General features: G+C 43.0%; 1 protein-coding gene across 2 annotated transcripts in view; it reads left to right on the top strand.

The window, feature by feature from the left end:
• Window positions 1-777: 777 nt before the first annotated feature.
• The window catches only part of LOC128328277 (uncharacterized), an 89,117-nt gene continuing 67,253 nt past the window's right edge, over window positions 778-22,641 (top strand). For both annotated transcript variants that reach the window (XM_053258111.1, XM_053258112.1), the window contains exons 1-7: window positions 778-966; window positions 4,629-4,729; window positions 8,073-8,142; window positions 9,756-9,886; window positions 11,998-12,083; window positions 13,254-13,353; window positions 17,148-17,191. In XM_053258111.1, coding sequence (XP_053114086.1) covers window positions 795-966; window positions 4,629-4,729; window positions 8,073-8,142; window positions 9,756-9,886; window positions 11,998-12,083; window positions 13,254-13,353; window positions 17,148-17,191 — 704 coding nt within the window. In that variant the 5' untranslated portion in view covers window positions 778-794. The remainder of the gene's footprint in view (window positions 967-4,628; window positions 4,730-8,072; window positions 8,143-9,755; window positions 9,887-11,997; window positions 12,084-13,253; window positions 13,354-17,147; window positions 17,192-22,641) is intronic.

Here is a 22,641-nt window from a genome sequence, read left to right on the forward strand (position 1 = left end):
GGGAAGACCTAGCGTGTATTCCTGCAGCCATGTGGAACCAAGATATACTGGAGTATCCTGCTTTATCACCCCCAGTGGAAACTAAAAGCTGCACTGATGTGCTCCCTTCTTGCTGTCATTGAGCGGGCGTGAGCCCTCAGCTGGTCACGGGCTGGGGTCCAAAGGGGTGGGAACGGTCTTTGGAGGATCCATGCTCTTCTTAAGAATGTTTGCCCCGTTAGAATTCTTTAATTTGCGAGGATGTCCCTCCCTCCTAATTTGGGAGGGGGTGCACATACTATGAGGCACATTTCCATTTTCTCCCCCCAGGTTTACCCCTTGCAAGCTTCCCGTAAATCTCTTGAATGACTTTGGGCATCAAAGAGAAAATTTGCCCCCTTCAGTTCCTGAAGCTGTTGTGGGGGCTGCAAAGCCATCACTGCAGCCGCCCTCGCTCCACTTGAGTCAGGAAGAACCCCTCTGAAACAGAGGGGCTCTTTTAGCGGTTTCCCCGATTTGCAGGTATCTACTTTGCCCGCCACCACCAATGCCAATGGCGAGTTGTTGATGCCCACCTCCATGTTCTAGAATCTAGTCAGTCAGGGCCAAACGGCGGGACTCACGAGGAGCAATGCAGTTGCTTAGGCAGCTGGGCTACTACTACAAGTACTAATGTGCTGGCGGCTGCAGCGGCCAAGATGGGCCGGGCGAGGCACTCCACTGAGTGGCGGCGCCCGCCGGCTGGCCGCCTCCTCCCGCCTCGCGCAACTTCCCTTCGAGAAGCCCGCCCAGGCCGCGCCTCCGGAGGAGACACCATGAACTGGGCGGCAGTGTTGGGGCTCCGGGCAGCAGCCCCTGCTGTCCCCCGGCTCTTGGGCGCGGGTAGCAGCAGCTGCCGCCGCCAGAGTACCGAGCCCTGCGCCCCTCCGCTGAGCCCTGTGCGGATCGGCTGCGCCTCGGGCTTCTGGGGAGACACGGCGGCCTCAGGTACTACAGAGGGCTCCGCGCGAGCGAGGGCGAGAGTGCCCCCACAGCCAGCCCTGGCAGCTCCTCCTGCGGGCTACGTGTGGCGACCCTAGAGGCTGAAGCCTTTTTAAAAAGGAGCGGGGGGAGCGGGAACCGTCCTCTCGGTCTGACGCTTTTCTCGCTTAAGGACGCTTTCGCCTTCCACCCTCGCGCTCCTGTTCCCTAACAAGCCTCTCGTCCTGACGTGCAGCAGCTCTTCCCTAGCATTTACTGCGCTCGCTCTCTCCCGACCTGTACTCGCTCTCTCTGTACCAGACATATGCACACTTACTTTCTTCATATGGCCATAACTTAACATATAAAGTCTCTCTTCTTAACACTCTCTTATCCCTTTGCACGGGCACAATTTGCACGGGCACAATAACACACCCACACCCCAGACTCTGCGCTCAGTCCGGAGACGGCCGCGCTTCTCATTGCACCTAAGACAATCTCGGGCTTCCAAGTGAACCAGTGTGGTACGTGCGGAGATCAGAAGAGTCTTCGGTGAAGAACATAAGGACAGCCCTGCTGGATCAGGCCCGAGGCCCATCCAGTTTTGGCTGGGGGGAGATCAGAGTTCAAATCAGCACTCAGCTATGAAGCTCCCTCTCTGGGTGACCTTGGACCAGTCACTCTTTCTCAGCCTCGTTTACACAGATCGTTGTGAGGATATAAAGTATGGGCAACTTCCGCCCGCTACACTCTGAGCTCTTGGGAGGGAGGCGCAATCCAAAGCTGATTAGAACAGTGCATTCCTTTGGCTTTTCTCACATTGGCATTAGCTCCTTCCTTAATTCTCAAGCCTCCAAGAGTAGGAACTTCACTTATAAGTGATGATCTTAGGGAGGCTGGGGGAACCACCGAGAAAACAGAGGCATAGATGCAAAATACTTGGGCACCGGCAAGGGAGGGCTTGTTAAACGGGCGCCTTGCGAAACAGCTGGGAAACAAATCCTAAAAAAGAAACGAAATTGATTTTAGACACTCATCTCGGAAGTATGTGCATGCTGGTAAGATCGGGAAAGAAGAAGACTGCAGGTGGCGCTAACGCTCTTATAAACTTGATATTTATTCCTTACAAGCACTCGAATCACAAGCAAGTCCAAGATTCATGCAACCCGATCTGTCTTTGCATGTTTACGCGGAAGTGTGCCCCGTTGAACTCGCCCCCAAAGAAGTGGCATATAGGACTGCGGCCTTAAAGAGTCCAAAAACTTAAAATAACTGGCGGGTTAATTAACTATCCATCAACCAACCAACCCTTCCTACCTCTTTGCACTCCCTATGGTTAAAAGAAAAGTAAAAAGCGTGTGACTGACTGTGCTCCTTAAACACTTAGGAGCTATATAGAACTCCGCGGAACCTTCCCCACACCCCCTGAGTAAACACGTATAGGGCCAGGCTGTATATGGTTTTAGCAACTGCAATATGAAACCAGGGAAACACTTCTTTGGATTTCTGAGTCCAAAATGAAAAGGACAATCCAGTGTATGTACTGTATTTACCTGAATTCAAGATTAGGTCTTTTCCAAGTTCTTTCATGCCAGAAATAAGGGGTGTGTGTGTTTCATCTTAAATTCAGTCCTCTTCCTTTTGAGTAAATAAGAGTAAAACTTGTATTTAACCTCTGTTTTTTAAGCGACTCATCTTAAATTCAGAGTCATCTTGTATTTGGGTAAATACGGTACTAAATAAAAGCAGCTTCGTGGGAGCAATGTTATGATTTCCTGGGCTGCAACATCTGTGTATCTGATTGGTGTGCCATTGATGTAACTTGTATATCAAATAATATCATGTTCCTCAGTTTGATAAGTGGTTGATGGTTTTGCTTGTTGAAGGATATTCTGATTAAAAATTCTTTTTCTCAAAAGTTAAAACTTGAGTCAGCCCTTGAAATTTTTTTATATTTAAACTTAGGAAAAATAGCCAGATAGAAAATTTTGGTTTTATATTTCATTTTATTCATTTCATTTATTCACTGCAGATCCTTCAGTCCTTTTCTGCCACTGCGTATCTGGACTTCTCCCTGTGACTGTGTGGTCCCCCCATGGGAAATGCTTCATTGATGTGCTGCATGATCCTAACCATTTTTACTCAAACGTAAAACCTGTTGGCTCAGCTGACATCCACCCCCAGCACAGTACTTCCAGTGACTGTTGCTGGTGTGTGTCCTATGTTTCTTTTTAGAATGTGAGCCCTTTGGGGACAGGGAGCCATCTTATTTGTTTTATTTCTCTTTGTAAACCGCCCTGAGCCATTTTTGGAAGGGCGGTATAGAAATTGAATTTAATAATAATAATAACAACAACAACAACAACAACAACAACAACTAATCCTGACTAACAATGCACACAAATTAGTAGGGTCAACAGCTTGCCCTGTTGTGTAAGGGTCCTTATACTTCTGAGCACTGCCCGCTCCAGAAGCGTTCTGATAAAGAGCAGAAACATTCTTACAGAGTGCTTCTGGGGCATGATGGTCAAGACTTGGGAGTATTACCACTCTTGCATAACAGTGTGAAAGCATATATGACTGGAGGGAGCTGTGTGAGGCCTGCTAATGCATGTGCCCTGCAGACCTGTGAATGCATGTGCTTCATTAGCCAGGATGTCAGTTAGACTTACTTCCAGGGTATACATAGGATTACAACAACGGGCCGGTTCGCATGATCACTGGCTTCATTATGTGATCAGGGTGGGATGTCCTGAGAACATGCATGCCCTGATGTAACTGCAAGACCTCCCCATGCGCTGTCAGCGTGCTTGAATTGTGTGCGGGTGGCTGTTTTAAAGAGCGCTTAGTAATGCATGTAGAGAGGCGATTCAGATGAACACCCCCCCATGTGATTAAAAGATGCCCTGACAACGTTTTGGAACATCATGCAGTGATCTCAGAGTGGGCATATTCTTGGTGTGTCCCTGCCCTGAGTGCATGTGCTGGTGAACAGTTGTCTGAATCAGCTCATAGGACTGCAACCGTTATTTGTGAGTGAGCCCCACTGAATGCAGTCAGACTTACTTATGAGTAGACATGCATGTGAGTATGCTATGAAACTGCAATCCTGTGCACACTTACTTGAGAGTAAATCTCATTAAATTCAGTTAGACTTATTTGGGAGTAAACATTGGGCTGTAAACTGGTTTTAGTTGACTGCACCAATGTAAATAAACAGAGAAATGTCCCTTAAAAGTACAGATAGGGGTAGATTTGAACTGAAATCTTTGTGCAGTGTTGGGCCAAAACTCTGGTGTGTGAAAATAGTTGTGTGCCTCTGAATATGTACAGACAGTATTTCCATCACCACAACGATCCTTGCATACGTGGAATTAGGGACAGGGTTTACAGATCAGTCCAGGCTGTTTGAGCTGTTGCATTTCTGTTTTTAGAAATTAACCACTGGGTATATACCATACACATTGAGTTTAACTATATTTCTATAAGCATTCTCTTTAATGCCTAAATCTCTTTATAACCCATGCCCCGGATAAGGCCTAATTGTCATTGCAGTAAATGATCTTATTACTACATAGTGTTGTGTGCTACAGTCCATATTAATCAATTGTTTTACAACTGCAGTTTTTATATTACAATGTGATATATTGTTTTAATTAAAGCCAATTTATTTCCTTGTATTACTGTAGTTCCTCAACTACTCTATGGAGGGAAGCTGGATTTCCTGGTTTTTGATTACCTTTCTGAAATTACAATGTCTTTGCTAGCTACTGCCAAAGCCAAATCTCCAGTAAGTAAAGTTGCCTAAAAAATCAAAACAAAAAACAAAAACAAAAAACAGAAAATAAGAATCTTGACTATTAAATATGAACATATCAGAGTTGGAAGATTTGTTGTAGACTAGTTGACTGATTTATGGTCCAAATTTTTGAAATGTCAGAGCAGAGAAATCTTACAATTTCAGCTATCTGAATTCTAGGTAAAGGTAAAGTGTACCGTAACGTCAGTGTCGACTGCTGGCGACCACAGAGCCCTGTGGTAGTCTTTGGTAGAATACAGGAGGGGTTTACCATTGCCATCTCCCGTGCAGTATGAGATGATGCCTTTCAGTATCTTCTTATATCACTGCTGTCCGATATAGGTGTTTCCCATAGTCTGGGAAACATATCAGCGGGGATTTGAACCGGCAACCTCTGGCTTGCTAGTCAAGTCATTTCCCTGCTGCGCCATTAGGTGGCTGAATTCTAGGTACTTGATTCCAAGTTGCACTCCCATTGCAGCTTTATGCAAATATTAGGGCCCAGCCTCATAAGCTCTTTGGACTATGTTCAGAAGCATTGTTTAGTTCCTTCACCTGTTTGTTTCAAGGCCAAAAGTGATATAACTGTCCTTCTTCTCAACATGAGTGCCATTCATTTCCTGTGGATAACAAATGGTAGAAGATGTCAGAATAGAAAATCCATATGGATTTTGCAAGAACAATCCATAATCCTGGATTCTGTCACAATGTGATCCATTTGTATTCTCCCACACAAATTGTTCTAAGGCTGTTCTGTGGCAGAAAATGTGTGGTGTTAGAACTAGCCCCCAGTTCTGATTTTCATTTATCAGAAATATCAGCTGGCCAAACTCTTTGGTTTAATTATATCTCCATGACATCATCATTAAGAAATGGCGTAGCTCCCCTAAATGCCTGCCTTCAGGCAATAATGGGATGGATGAGGGATAATAAATAGAAGCTGAATCCAAACAAGACAGAGGTACTAATGGTGAGGTGTCATAATTGTCTCAAGGAGATAATCATTAGATTGTTTCTGAAGAATTAAGCAACTACAGGCCTGTCTCCAACCTTCTGTGGCTGGGCAAGGTGATTGAAAGGGTGGTGGCTTCCCAGCTCCAGGCGGTCTTGGAGGAAACTGATCATCGAGATTCATTTCAAACTGGCTTTGGGGTAGGCTATGGGTGGAAACTGCCTTAGTCAGCCTTATGGATGATCTCCAATTGGGAATTGACAGAGGGAGTGTGACTCTGTTGGTCCTTTGGATCACTCGGTGGCCTTCGATACTATTGACCACAGTATCCTTCTGGAACATCTGAGGGGATTGGGGCTGGGAGGCACAGACTTGCAGTGGTTCCTCCTACCTCATAGGCAGATTTTAGATGGTGTCTCTTAGAGAATATTGAACTTTCATATGGTGTCCCTCAGGGCTCCATATTGTCTCTGATGTTGTTTAACATCTACATAAAGCCACTGGGATAGCTCATCAGGACATTTGGTGCAGGGAATTATCAGTACGCTGATGACACCCAAATCTATTTCTCCATGTCAACCTCATTGGGAGAAAGCATAACCTCCCTAAATGCCTGCTTGGAAGTGGTGATGGGCTGGATGAGGGATAACAAACTGAGACTGAATCCTGGATGAGGGATAACAAATTGAAGCTTAATCCAAGCAAGACGGAGGTGCTCATTGTAGGGGCTCAGAATCTGAGGGATGAGTTAGATCTCCCTGTGCTGGATCGGGTTACACTCCCCCGGGAGGAGCAGGTATGCAGCTTGGGAGTACTCCTGGACCCAGGCCTCACCCTGGTATCTCAGGTGGAGGCCATGGCCAGGAGTGCTTTCTATCAGCTTCGGCTGATTCGACAGCTGTGCCCATTCCTTGAAGAGGACAACCTAAAAACGGTGGTGCACCAGCTGGCAACCTCTAGGCTCGACTACTGCAATGTGCTCTATGTGGGGCTGCCTTTGTACGTAGTTCAGAAACTTCAGTTAGTTCAGAATGCAGCAGCCAGATTGGTCTCTGTGGTGTCTTGGAGATACCATATTATGCCTGTTTTAAAACAGCTGCTCTGACTGCCGATACATTTCCAGGCAAAATACAAAGTGCTAGTAGTTAAATGGCTAAGCCTAAATGGCTTAAGGCTGAGTTACCTGGAAGAGCGCCTTCTTCAATATGATCCCCACTACACAAAGTCATCAGGTTAGGTCAGGGGTGTAGCTATAACTGAGCGGCTGGGTTCAAATAACCCAGGACCCCGAGCTCCTGAGGGTCCCCCAGCTCCACCCCTCCCTATTTTCTTCATTTTCTCCCTCATTCTGAGAGGCCACCAGGGAGAGGCGCGAACATGAGCAACCTCTCCCCTAGCTACACCCCTGGAAGAGATCCATCATAGGACCTCTCGCCGCCTGGTGGCGACTTGAGAGTGAACCTTCTCTGTAGCTGTTTCTGGGTACTGGAATGCGCTCCCCATGGATATTAGAGGTTTAAGAGTTTTAGCAGTCTTTAAAAGAGTCCTAAGAACATTTCGTTTTAGCCTGGCCTTTAGTGAGTACTGAAATTATTTTAAACTGGTTTTAATTTTGTTTTAATGAGTTATTTATTTGTTTTTTATATTTGTGAACCGCCTAGAGGCATCTGGGTGAGGCGGTATAAAAATCTAATAAATAAATACATAAAATTCTGATGCACTAGAATGTGACTTTTTCTGTTCAGTGATCACAATACTTGATCAATGGGATCATGACTGGACTGAAATGAATAGAATTAAATTGATGCAGTGATCTGAGGATCGGATTGTCTATCTGATAGACTTGAGCCTAGAATATAACTATAATATAATATAATATAATATAATATAATATAATATAATATAATATGTATGGTTCTATGCTTCTGAAAATTTATTTTGCAATAGAGTGTAGATTGCAGTTCACTGAGCTTAAGTTATTTGGCATCAGTGTACATAAGTGCACTTAACTCTGTGTTGGATTGCAGCCTGTATTTAAGTACTGTGTGTCCTTTTGTTGTATGATATACTTGTGGATCTCAGATATATTTTTGAAGGAATTATTTCAGTGGGCTAATTAGAAAACAGAAACATGTGAGAATAATATGGTTATAATAAATATGGCCCATAGCATTTTTATCTTATATACAGACCTATAGTATCGCTTGTTTCCTGAATATAGTTTTCAAAACTATATACATGAAAGGTTTGGAAAAAAACAGTATTTTTCCAAAACATTTTTTAAAAATAAAGTGGAAGGTTTATATTACATTATAGCTGTTTTACATACACAAATAAATAAATAAATAAATAAATAAATAAATTTACTTTCCCTCCCCCCAGGATTTAGGATATACTCCCGATTTTGTATTAACTGCAATGGCTCCTTATGTAAAGGACATACACAGGAAAGGTATGATGCAGCGCACTTTATGTATTATATTGCTTTAACACTTTTAGGTTTTGCTTCTAATAGACTAAAAAATCACAGCTATTTTTGCTCTCTGGTTTAGCACATTAATATATCATATTACACTATTTTTACTGTATGTATGCATGTGTTTATTATATTTTTATCTTGCACTTCAGCCAAAAATTGGTGCTCAGAGTGCTCATGGCAATCAAATCTGGTAAGAACATAAGAACAGCCTTGCTGAATCAGGCCCAAGGCCATCTAGCCTAGCATTCATTTTCCCACAGTGGCCCACCAAATGCCTCTGGGAAGCCCACAGGCAAGCGGTGAAGACATGCCCTCTCTCCTAGGCATTTTTCACACAGCAGGCTTTACTGCGGGTTTACTGCGAGGCTTTACTGCATATTCAAAATTGCCCCAAAGAACTGACACAAAAAGTGGACTTCTTTACCCTGGTGGCACAGTGGTAAAACTGCCGCCCTGTAACCAGAAGGTTACAAGTTCGATCTTGACCAGGGGCTCAAGGTTGACTCAGCCTTCCATCCTTCCGAGGTCGGTAAAATGAGTACCCAGAATGTTGGGGGGCAATATGCTAAAATCATTGTAAACCGCTTAGAGAGCTCTGGCTATAGAGCGGTATATAAATGTAAGTGCTATTGCTATTGCTATTGCTATATAAATCAGGCTACACTCTAATGCACAATGAAAAACTTGTATCATGTGTGAAGTGCTTGCCGATAGCTTGCAGGGACTTTGGGGTAAATCTGGTTGATATGTGAATGCACACGCTCCATTCCGGAGGAGATATAAGCTAAAAGCTCTGTGTGAAAAACACCCTGCTGTGTTCACATGTAGTCTCCCATTCATATGCAACCAGGGTGGACCCTGCTTAGCTAAGGGGACAAGTCATTCTTGATACCACAAGACCAGCTCTCCTCCCACAGTTCTCCAAATGTGAAGAACTGTACACAGTTCTCCAAATGTGGCCACGCCATATATATGTATAAGGGGATTATAAAATTAGCAGTTTTATTTTCAGTGCCCTTCTTAATGATCCTGAGAATGGAATTTGCCCTTTTCACAGCTGCCTTTTTCATTTGCCTTTTTCACTGAGTTGACACTTTCAATGGGCTGTCTACCATGACCCCTAGATCTCTCTCCTGAACAGTCACCAACAGCTCAGACCCCATCAGTGTATATGTGAAGTTGGGTTCTTTGGCTCCAATGTGCATCACTCTACATTTACTTACACTGAACTGCATTTGCTTTTTTATTGCTCACTCACCCAGTTTGGAGATATCTTTTTTGAGCTCCTCACAATCTGTTTTGGATTTCACTATCCTGAATAGCTTAGTGTCGTCTGCAAATTTGGTCACCTCACTTTTTACCCCAACTTCTAGATCATTTATGAATACGTTAAACGGCACAGGTGTCAGTACAGATCCCTTGGTGGGGGGACCCCACTTCTTACTTCCCTCCATTGTGAAAACTGTCAATTTATCTAACAACTACAAGTAAAACAATTTCAACAAGAATAATGAAGAGAGAAACAAATATGTGTTGTGTCTATAGTATATGTAGTTTATAATTTCTAAGCTCTCTGTCTTGTTTAGGTGTTCGTGTTGTCAGCAATGCTGGTGGAATGAATCCACTTGCGTGTGCTGCTGCTCTCCAACAAGTAGCAAAAAAGGCTGATGTTGGCTTGAAGATAGCTGTTGTGACTGGTGACGATTTAATGGGAGAGGTATTTCATTGAGATTTTTCTTAAAAATATATTTGATTGGCATTTCAGTCATTTGTGTCCAATAAAACATCCAGATATGTTTGTTATACCGGTAGAAGCTGAAGGTCTGACTGAATGGTTGGTGCTTTCATTACACAAATACCCGCCAGCATTGTACAAATGGAGCAGAAGTGTTGATTGATGGTGGAAATTAATGGGCTGGGGGAGGCAGGAAACAGGAAGAACCATTCGCAAAAGGAATAAATAAAACTGAGTTGGTTTTGCACACGTGTGTTAACTGCCGGGATTGGACCCTATCCCAGCAGCTACACTTTGGCAAATTCGCCTAAGTAGCCACCCTCTTAAATGAGGTTAAGGAAGCGAGATCTTTCTTAACTTCATTTTTTGATTGTGTGGCAATAAATCATCCCAGGTTTATACAATGCACCTCTCCCACCCACCCCTCCCCATTTTATCCACTGAACAACCTAGTGAGTTAGGTTAGTCTGAAAGATGGTGGCCCAAGACCATCCAATGAGCTTTGAAGCTGAGTGGGGATTTCAACCAACACTTCCCCACTCCCTATCCAGCACTCGAATAACCACTACATCTCACTGGCTCTTTTGAACTGTAGACAAGAAAGAACTGTGTCCCTCTAGCCTGATGGCTCTCCCCAGAGAGAATCAATGGGAGGGAGCAAAGGTTACTTCGTCATCCTGCCCTCCCTTCATTAAGTCAGGAGATGACTCCCATTTGTTTTAACTTCCTTGCTTCCTACCCTTTCTGCAGAGGCAAACACAAGGCTCCTGGCCCAGTTACTTTGTGCCTATTAATATTACCCAGCAACTCCTATGATGCAAATTTGTGCTGCTTCTCATGACCAACTTCTGGGTAGGAGGAGTGTCCAGCCAGGCTCCAAGCCCCATGTGTGTTCCCAAGAAACAGCCATGTGCTGGCAAAAATCAGTGTACGAGGAGGGGAAAATGATAGTGTGCTAGCCATGATGTGGGTAGGATGGCGACAGTCAACCCACAACATGTACCCAGCACTGCATTGAGGGTGGAGGGAAAGCACATCCTGTACTGTCCTACCCAGACTGCAGTTAGCACACAATCACTTCCCCCTCCTCCTACCTTGATTTCTGGTAGCACGTGACCGGTTCGTTGGAGTACACACAGGGCTAGGAGCATGGCTGAATGCTCCTCTTCCCCAGCTGTCGGTTGTGAGAACCAGCCTTCTGTTTGGGCTGTACTACAGTGGGGAAATGACTTGCCTAGCAAGCAAGAGGTTGTCAGCTCGAATCCCCACTGGTATGTTTCCCAGACTATGGGAAACACCGATATCGGGCAGCAGTGATACAGGAAGATGCCGAAAGGCATCATCTCATACTGCGTGGGAGGAGGCAATGGTAAACCCCTCCCGTATTCTACCAAAGAAAACCACAGGGCTCTGTGGTCACCAGGAGTCGACACCAACTCATCAGTGGAAATTTACTTTACTGTGCAATAATTTTAAAGCTTGATGAGGTGGTGATTGCTGTTCATGTATAAAGCTAAAGTGTGCTGTCAAGTCGGTGTCAACTCCTGGCGACCACAGAGCCCTGTTGTTGTCTTTGGTAGAATACAGGAGGAGTTTAATATTGCCATCTACCGTGCAGTATGAGGTGATGCCTTTAAGCATCTTCCTATATCGCTGCTGCCTGATATCGGTGTTTCCCATAGTCTGGGAAACATACCAGCGGGGATTCGAGCTGACAACCTCTTGCTTGCTAGTCAAGTCATTTCCCTGCTGTGCCATTAGGTGGCTGTTGTTCATGTGTACCCTAGTGCTAATAATACGGTGGATGCATGTATGAGGTTAATGAAACTACATCATGAAATGAATGCGTTGCAAACAGGATCAAGAGAAATTAATAGGACTTGCCTCCAACTACACATCATTTTAACAATCAAGCATTGAGTAAACATTTGAAAACTATGCTATGTGTTCTATGTTATGTAAAAACTATTTATTTTTTGCAATTGAGCAGTTTTTGCTTAGAACTCATCCAAAAGGTTATGTACTTGTCCTGAGAGTTAGAATTTTAATATAAAGAATTCATATTCATTCCATTAATTTGAGTGTTTTACCAGGTAAACAGCATAAAAGTAGATGTTCCAAAAGTAGAGAATGGGAAGCTGTTTCCAGAAAACATTCACAGCATGAATGCATACCTGGGGTAAGAGCTTTAGGGCATTTCTTTGTCTTAATAAAAGTTGTCTGAAGAGATGCTTTTTGGAGTGTTGACATAATATGCAGGGGTGGGTTAACAGATAGGCAAAGTAGGCACTTGTCTATGGTGGCAAAATCTGAGGGGCAGCCGCAGTAGCCATGCGGGTGGAGGGAGCAGAAAGTTCCCTTTTATATCTTTTAAAAAATGCCACTGTGTGGCAGGATGGTGGTGGCGAGAGCTCCTTCCAACCTCCCAAATGGCTGCACAGGCCATTCTTCCCCCATCCTGCCACACAGCAGCTTTTTTAAAAGGTAAAAGGGGGGACTTTCCCCTGCCCCCTCCCCCACAGCCATGTGGCCTCCGCCCCCAGAGAGGAGCGACAAATCTTTGGCTGCCTATGGGCGACAAAAAGCCTAATCCACCCTTGCTAATATGCATTCTGTTACGTTCTTAAAAGTACTAAGTATCTTCTCTAGTGATACACAACCAGACACTAGGGAAAGTGCTAAAGAGTGTGGTGAATTATCTGCAGAATTTGTCAGGGCAGTAGCCAATGCCATGGTTGTAAAGGTGACAGGAAGTAGCATAGTCCCTGGGTGTGGCTTTGGGAAACCAGTGAGCACTTATATCCCATGGGCAAAAATACTGTATTAAGAACTGCAAATGATTCTATATCAGAATATATTGTTTAGTTGAGTTAAAGACTGTTTTAGCCTTCTTCTTTTTTAGTATTTTGAGAAATGCAGGCAACCATTTTGTTGTTTTAGATGTGTTTATGACTATAATTCTCATAGTAGGAAGCAATATTTTATTGGCTCAGTCATATTTTAGCTATGTGAGCTAGTTTTAATATTTTATTTTTACAAGTGAGAACTGAACCTTAGACATGGTGTCTTGCCCACTGAGATAATGGCTGGGCTGTAACTTAAATTTTGGATACCAAGTTCTCTGGTTCATCATTCTGTCTCCCTGCAATAAGAACTTTGTGTTTAATATTACACATGAATGCAGTCAGCAAACTTAGTTCTCTTATGAATTTAGTTGAAAACAGTTGGAGATATGCAAAAACTGCATCTGCCCAACTGAATTATGAATGTTTAAGGTCAAATGTTGAATCGTTTTGAAAAATGAATACACAAACCCAAGATTTTGACAATGAATACTTTGTTTCTTTAGTGCAAGACCAATAAGCAGAGCTCTTGACCTAGGAGCGGATATTGTGGTGACTGGCAGATGTGTTGATAGTAGTATTGTATTGGGGCCACTAATTCATTCTGTAAGTATGAAAGTGCTTTGGAATAGGTTCTTAGTAGTTCTGTGAAGTCTAATACTGTTTGAGTATTGAGCTGAGTTTGAGTATTTAATAGACTTTCTGTTATTTATCTTATTACAAATCATTGAAATAAAATACAAGCATATTTTTATTATATGTTTTATTTATTCTGGAAGCAGAAGACATTCCATAAAATGTCAGCGCAGCTGGCACAGTTCAGCAAGCACTGCCCATATGCAGCCCTCATTTATTTTAAAAAGTTTTGTGCTCTCTGAATTTTTGACACAATACATTCTGACGATATAAAAACTATTTGTTGACATTTTGTAAACTATACTTAAAAGCAACTTTGCTCAAGCATTACCTATGGTTTATAGTTTTGTCTGCTTCTACCCAAATAAGAACTGTGGTGTATTAAGGTAGTATTATATAATCTTTGTTGTTTGCTAAAATTAACCATGAAATATCTCCATTGAGAAAGTTTTTTGCACATTTTATTTATTTATTTATTTTTACATTTATATCCCGCTCTTCCTCCAAGGAGCCCAGAGCGGGGTACTACACACTTGAGTTTCTCTTTCACAACAACCCTGTGAAGTAGGTTAGGCTGAGAGAGAAGTGACTGGCCCAGAGTCACCCAGCAAGTCTCATGGCTGAATGGGGATTTGAACTCGGGTCTCCCCGGTCCTAGTCCAGCACTCTAACCACTACACCACGCTGGCTCTCACCACAATTACAATCACATTGTAACTGAAGTTCAGGAATTAATTTTGCTTTGTAACATTTTTATGTTTACAAATTCTTGTCTTCCTAATTTTCATTTTTTTAAGTACACACTAGGGATGTGCTCAAAATGTGATTCAGCTTCTGGATTAAATATGTTTGTGTTGTAAAAACTGTTAAAGAAGTACAACATTCATTTTATGAAGTATATTTATTTACTGTTTAAGTTCAGTCAAAACTTTACTTGCTTAAAACCATTAGTCATGGCAAAACACAACAGCCATCCTTGAGGTCAATGAAGTATAAAAAACAAGATAAGAACAGAAGAGAAGCCAGAACTGTAGTTGTAAGCAGACTTTAAAATCAAATGATCTCCAGTACAAGAGACTGCATTACATTGCACATACTGTGTTTATTTGTATATATTTACTTTTTAAGATAAATTTCACATTTGTATTCATGCACTTTTGCCTTTCTGCATTATTTTGCTACTTTCCCCCTGATGAATCTACTATTAGAGATGTGATCATTTAGAGGTTTTCTTTTCTTTTCTGAAGAACATACTGGATTCTATTTACAGCATGCAAATAATTTTGCTTGCCACAAGGTGGCATAAAAGGTCAATTAACTTCAAAAACGTTTTAAATTGTTGGCCATTTTTACTTAAACATGAGATGTTTAAGCAACATAATGTAAGCCAGTATGTTTTAGAACCCCTTGCCTGGGAAGCAATACTTTATTTATTTATTTATTTATTTCTCAGATTTGTACACTGCCCCAAACTTTCATCTCTGGGCAGTTAACAATAGCATAAAACAAGTTAAAAACATTTACAAAAACGTAAAACAATTTAACAATTTAAAAATAAACCAGAGAATAAAACCTAAAAAATTTAGGAAGCTGAGAAAGCTTGAGTGAAAATATGGGTTTTCAGGTGTTTTTTGAATATTGCCAGAGATGGGGAGGATCATATCTCAGCAGGGAGCGCATTCCACAATCTTGGGGCAGCAACCGAGAAGGCCCGTCTCTGTGTAGTCACCCAACGAGTTGGCAGTAACTGGAGATGGACCTCCTCAGATGACCTCAATGGGGGTGGGGCTAGTAGTGAAGAAGATGCTCTCTTAAATACCCAGGGCCTAAGCCTTTTAGGGCTTCATAAGTTATAACTAGCACTTTGTATTTTGTCCGGAAACCTATTGGCAGCCAGTGTAGCTCCATCAGTAAAGGAGTAATGTGGTCTCTCTGAGATGACCCAGAGACCAACCTGGCTGCGGCATTCTGCAGGCAACTGAAGTTTCCAGACTACATACAAAGGCAGCCCCACGTAGAGCACATTACAGAAGTCAAGTCTGGAGGTTACCAACAAATGTACCACTGTTTTGAGGTCATTGATCTCAAGAAACGAGCGCAGCTGGCATATCAGCCAGAGCTGATAAAAAGCACCCCTGGCCATCGCCTCAACCTGAGAAACCAGGGAGAGGTATGCATCTAGAAGTACTCCCAGACTGCAAACCTGTTCCTTTTGGGGAAGTGTGACTCCATCTAGAACAGGTAGATCAAAATCGTCTCTAGAGTTCTGACCACACACAATAAGTATCTCCGTCTTATCTGGATTCAGCTTCAGTTTATTCTCCCTCATCCAGCCCATTATGCTTCCAGGCAGGCATTTAGGAAGAATATGCCAACTCCTGAAGAAGTTGACATGGAGAAGTAGATCTGGGTGTCATCAGCGTACTGGTAACACCCAGCTCCAAATCCCCTGATGATCTCTCATTATGTGAGAGATGTTAAGAAGCATTGGAGAAAGTATGGAGCTTTGAGGGACACCATACTTAAGCTCAGATTTTGAAGAGCAACAATCTCCAATCGACACCATCTGGAACCTGTCTGAGAGGTAAAAGCGTAGGAGAGGTAGGAAACAGTCTCTCTCACCCGCAACACCCTCAGACGTTCCAGAAGGATACTATGGTCGATAGTATCGAAAGCCGGGAAGAGATCCAAAAGGACCAACAGAGTCACACTTCCTCTGTCATTTCCCAATTGGAGATCATCCATCAGGCTGACCAAGGCAGTCTCCACGCCATAGCCTGCCCGACAACCAGTTTGAAATGGGTCTAGAAGATAATCAGTTTCCTCCAAGACCGGCTGGAGCTGAGAGGCCACCACCCTCTCAATTACCTTGCCCAGCCATTGGAGGTAGGAAAAGGCCTTATGAGAGGTTTAACAGGGGTTGTGAAACTTAGGTCCCCAGATGTCATTGGATTACAACTCCCATCATCCCACAGTGGGCATTGTGTCTGGGGATGATGGGAGTTGTAATCCAGCAGCACATTTGAGAACTGCTGAGGTCAACATTTACAAATGAGGTATATAAACTATTTGCATAGTCAGTTTTGAAAGCTACCAGCACTGTATACTATTTTACTTGAAAAACCCATCTTTAGATCTGTAAAATTTTGTGGAAATGTGAGGTTTTGATTAGCATTCATTGTTATCTATTTAATTTTCTGGGCACAATCCAGTCTTCTGCAGGAGCAGCACATATACCTGGAGGATTACTGTAAAGACTTGGTAGTGCTGTGTTTTCCATCCTTCCCCTCCTTCATGTGTGTACAAACAATCTGTATCCCAAATGGAGGGGAAAGGTTGGTGGAGAAGTGCACAGAGACCTCAGATCCCTGCTAATGGCCTATTGTATTGTGTATGCATATGAACGGAGGGAAAGGGGGAAACACAAGGCTCTGCTGGGTATTTGGGAATCGTTTACTGATGTTGCACCTGTGGTGAATTGGATCATGCACTCTGTTTTGGTATTCTGTGAGGTCATCCACACAGTCAAAAACTGTGTTCTACCCAAGTTTGGTAGCTCTGTGTGCTCCCAATTTTTGGTTGTGTGGAAAAAGGTAGGAGGAAAAGCTACCCAAGTTTTTCTCCTACTTTGCTTCCATGCAACTGAAAATTGGGACCACGCACAGTTCCCTAACCTGGGTAGAATACAGTGTTTGATTGTGTGGATGACCTCATTGTGTCATTTAAATGAATTTCATATGATGCTTTAAACATTTTTTTTAAAGTTTGGCTGGAACAAAGACGAGTTCAACCTCTTAGCAGCTGGAAGGTAAACAATGTGACTTTTAGACATTTGTCAAATATTTTAACAATGTCCTGGTATCAACATGAGTGATATATTCAACATAATGCTGATGAAAAACTGTTTGAAAGCCACAAGTTTCATATTTGCTTACACATTTAATGTTAAAAAAAATAAGCTTGACTTTGAGTATAGGATTAGTGCATTTTTGGGAAGTGTGTTGATAAGTGAAGTTGATGTATATGCAGAAGCCTTCACCTGTGCACATATCTCCTGCTATGTTGGAAATTATGTGTACAAAAAATAGTCTGTGCGCATGGTTTTGGTGCTGAATCTGCTGCATACTCAGTTCTTGAACTGGTGTGTCAGTCAGTCTTTATTTCAGTCTTTGACCAAAAAACAAACAAAACAAACAACTGAATCAGCAATTACATACTAAATTTCCATAATGTGATATATAAAGCTACTAAAATTTAAAACTTGTGAGGGTAAAACTGAGCATAAAATATAAACTAGAAGAGGGAATAAAATAACTATACTAGCAAAGCAACCAGATTCTATATTTAAAGCCAAGCAGAAATAGATCTCAAAGATATTTGCTATTGGTAAACTCTAACCAAATTTTATTCGCAATAAGACAAAACTTAGCAACATTATAAGACCTAACTTTGTTCTGGTCTGCTAAAAGAAAATTCAAATAAAAGGTATCAGTAGAGCCTGGATATAAAATCATGTCTGAAGAAATAAGCTTATGTTGGATATCCTGATAATATTGACAATACAAGAGTACGTGCGCAGTCTTGTGGTAGCAAGACAGAGAGAGGTGTTCTTGTGGTAGCAAGCATGACTTGTCCCCATAGCTAAGCAGGCAGGATCTGCCCTGGTTGCATCTGAATGGGAGACTTGATGTGTGAGCACTGCAAGATATTCCCCTCAGGGGATGAAGCCGCTCTGGGAAGAGCAGAAGGTTTCAAGTTCCCTCCCTGGCTTCTCCAAGATAGGGCTGAGAGAGATTACTGCCTGCAACCTTGGAGAAGCCGCTGCCAGTCTGTGAAGACAATATTGAGCTAGATAGACCACTGGTCTGACTCAGTATATGGCAGTTTCCTATGTTCCTATGTTTTCAATCTCACCAGAGCCACAAGGACAGCCACGCTCTTCATAAAGAATTCCTTGGTACCTTCCTTCTAACACTGCAGTGCACAAAGCATTACAATGGGCCAATGCCAGAGCTCTACAATACTTTGGAGCTGTTATCTGTTTCAAATAGTTGGCGGGGGTAAAGCTCGTAATTTGATTGCCCAAATAAACATCTGCCGGGATGGAGCCCTGATCAATTTGGCACTCCATGTCATAGATCCTTTCCCTTATTTTGAATCTGGCATTATCATAGCCCAAAGATAACAATGCAGTGGGACGGGGGGGGGGGATAATAATATAACCTCTCTTCCACTCCTTTTCCCCACCTTGAATGGTTCATGTCCTTTAGTACTATTGGAGCTAGGACAATAGGGTTGAAAATAAGCTTGAGCCAAAATTCAAAGATGATAATACAGGCCCTGGCCTCTATTTTGAGCACCCCCACTTCCAGCCAAAGTACCACCATAGGCTGGGGACCTGAAATATAGTCTTCAGGAAATTTGATTGAATTGCTTCCAATTTAGCAAAATTAGAATATATACCCAGCTGCACTCCATATAAAAGTTGTGCCTGAACCTTGGCCTCAAATAGTATAATGGCCGCGGGAATGAAATGAGCGCCTCTGGAGAGATAATAGGATTAAATTGTACGTGAGCTCTTTTTTTTTCATTCTGGATAACATAATCTCTGTGTGCAGATCTGGAACCAGAGTCCTGAAATATTACCCCAAGATATTTAAATTGCTTTACTTGTTCCAGCTTATGTCCATCTAAGTTCCAATTATAAATTTGGGGTCTTTTCACAAACACTAGGATCTTTGTTTTACTATGATTAATTTCTGGAGAGTGTTTCTTGCAATAGGAGGCCAAAGAGCGAAATGCTCTCCTTAAACCTATTTGTGTCTGGGAAAGAATAACGGCATCATCTACATACAAGAGCATTGCAAGATGTTTATCCGCTAATTTGGGAGGGTGGTGATCCAAATTATTTAAATGGGGAACAAGATGTTATCCATTTCAAACCAGTCCAGCAATTTTCCATATAAATGCGTAAAGCTTACTTATTACACTAAGCAGACTGACAGGTCTATAGTTCTCCAGGAGCTTCCTGTCACCTTTCTTATAAATTGGGATAATTACTGCCACCCACCAATCCTTCGGGACACGGGCTGTCTTATGAATATATGAGAACAATGAAGCCAGAACCGGGATCCACCACTCCAGATTATTTCTGATAACCTCTGCTGAAATGTGGTCACTTCCTGGAGCTTTACCAGGTTTTAACTGTCTAATGAAGACAACGATTTCAGCGCAGGACACAGGTGGCCAATTGAACAAGAGTGGGAATTTTGTATACAGCACTGAACAGATTGTTGGCACTTTGAGAAGTTCCTGTTCAGGGTATGTGTGCTGCTAGATTGAATTCATCCCATTTCTCCCATTCCTTCCCTGTTTGAGGAGGGAGAAAGAAGCAGGACTTTGAGATCTTCAGCCATTCCAAAGAGGCAGTTGATGAAATCAGACCTGTCAGTATCAATCATTTCTTCAGACCTACATGGATATCACCTGGACTTATTTCAAATAGTGGTCAAAGTCTCTGAATTTAATGAGTCAGGAATATAAATTAGTTGCTGATATTGCATAGTCTTTTAAAAATGTTAAATCTGGAGGTCACACTAGATAGTAGGGATGTGCAAAAAATTTCGGGCACAGGTCGATCTGTGCCCGAAATGAGCAATTTTGGGTGATTTGGGGCTGAACCGAATCACCCCCGATGTCCCCTGATATTTTTCGGGGCCGAGCCAAATCACCCGAATTTCGGGGCTGAAAAATTCGGGTGATTTGGCTCATGGCCGATGTTTTGAAGTTTTAGTGACTTTGGGGCAGTTCGGGGGCATGGCATGGGATCTGGGCAAAAAGAGTGGGGTGGGGTGGTAGTGCCTAATGGGTGCAGGCTACCACCCCAATTTCAGGGGGATTGGGCAAAGGGGTGATATTTGGAGAATTTCTGAAGTTTTTGTGTCTTTGGGGCAGTTTGGGGCATATTGGGGCAGAAATTGGGGCCTGGGGCAGAAGAGTGGGGTGGGGTGGTAGTGCCTAATGGGTGGAGGCTACCACCCCAATTTAAGGGGGATTGGACAAAGGGCTGATTTTTTGGGAATTTTTGAAGTGTTTGTGTCTTTGGGGCAGTTTGGGGGCAGAAAGTGTTTCTGCCCCAAAAGGGTGGGGTGGAATGGTAGTGCCTAATGGGTGGCAGCTAACACCCCAATTTCAGGGGGATTGGGCAGAGGGCTGATTTTTTGGGAATTTTTGAAATTTTGGTGTCTTTGGGGCAGATTGGGGGCAGAAAGTGGATCTGCCCCAAAAGAGTGGGGTGGGCTGGTAAATAGTGTCTAATGGGTGGAGGCTACCACCCGTCCCCAATTTCAGAGTGTTTGGCCAGAGGGCTGGATTTTGTTGATTTTCTGAGGTTTTTCTTCATAAAGTGCTTTGTGGCAGATTGATTAATTCATTATATTCATAGTAAATGTGAGTGTGAAAAAGTGAAAGTGGGGTCATGAGAGTTCTTTAATTGAAAAAAATCTCATTTGCTATCATTGAATGAGAATTCACACCTCAGAAAATAAGGGAATAACATCCCTTCAGAAAAACTTCTGAGGTGTGAATTCTCATTCAATGATAGCAAATGAGATTTTTTTCAAGTAAAGAACTCTCATGACCCCACTTTCACTTTTTTCACACTCTCACTTAATATGAATATTGAATGAATCAATCTACCACACTGCACTTTATGAAGAAAAACCTCAGAAAATCAACAAAATCCAGCCCTCTGGCCAATCACTCTGAAATTGGGGACGGGTGGTAGCCTCCACCCATTAGACACTATCTACCAGCCCACCCCACTCTTTTGGGGCAGATCCACTTTCTGCCCCCAATCTGCCCCAAAGACACCAAAATTCAAAAATTCCCAAAAAATCAGCCCTCGGCCCAATCCCCCTGAAATTGGGGTGTTAGCTGCCACCCATTAGGCACTACCACTCCACCCCACCCTTTTGGGGCAGATACACTTTCTGTCCACAAACTGCCCCAAAGAAACAAACACTTCAAAAATTCCCAAAAAATCAGCCTTTTGTCCAATCCCCCTGAAATTGGGGTGGTAGCCTCCACCCATTAGGCACTACCACCCCACCCCACTCTTCTGCCCCAGGCCCACTTTCTGCCCTAATATGCCCCAAACTGCCCCAAAGACATGAAAACTTCAGAAATTTCCCAAAAATTACCCCTTTGTCCAATCCCCCTGAAATTGGGGTGGTAGTCTACACCCATTAGGCACTACCACCCCACCCCACTCTTTTTGCCCAGATCCCATGCTATGCCCCCGAACTGCCTCAAAGTCACTAAAACTTCAAATATTCCCCAAAAATCAGCCCTTTGCCCAATCCCCCTGAAATTGGGTTGGTAGCTTCCACCCATTGGGCACTACCACCCCACCCCAAAATTTTGCCCCTGGGCCCTTCCCCCCGAATCGATTCGGATTCGGGTTAAATCCGAACTGAATCAAGGGTGATTCGGGTGGCCCATATTCGGGCACAAAACAGAACAGGGGTGATTCGGTTCGGGTCCCAAACCGAATTACCGAAAATCCGAATTGCACACCCTACTAGATAGTATAATGCTTTTTCTATCCATCCATTGAATGGAAGAGGCCAAATATTTATTTTGCTCAAGACACATTAAAGATTATATAAACTGTCTTTATAGTAAGTCTTGGAATCTTTATTAATTTTATATATACACCCCATACAGAGTGATAGCCTGTAACAATCAAGTGGATCATACAGAGGACCATAACAAAGTGTTTAGGTTTTTTAAAAAAGCAGTGAACCACATTCTCTGCAGCATTAGAAGGGTGGAGTAAGAGCTTTGCCCTCACAGGGAGTCAGGAGACTAGTTGTGCTGAAGGCTTGTGTCACAGCTCAGTGTGCAGGGATGGGGAAACAATGTTCATTTCTATCACCACCCTGCAAAAGCCCTGTTCCACAAATATGTCCCTGGGGGATGTACAGCCCCTAGGGACTTATTTCTGGTAGTGAACAGGGCTCTTGCAGGGAGGAGAGAGAAGGGAAAATGGCTTCCCTCTCCCCATATGCTGGGCTGTGCAGCAAGCCTTCAGTGCTGTTAGTGTCCTGGCTCCTTATGAGGGGGGAGGGTGCTCTGCTTCCCTAACCTGCAGAGAATGTTGGCCAGTATTTTTTAGTTTAGATTCCCCCACCCCACTTAGAACATTAAAATGGAATCTCGATTGCAATAAATGAAGGTACCTGATATTTAACCAAA

This window comes from Hemicordylus capensis, chromosome 5, assembly GCF_027244095.1.
Source record: "Hemicordylus capensis ecotype Gifberg chromosome 5, rHemCap1.1.pri, whole genome shotgun sequence".
Taxonomy (NCBI): domain Eukaryota; kingdom Metazoa; phylum Chordata; class Lepidosauria; order Squamata; family Cordylidae; genus Hemicordylus; species Hemicordylus capensis.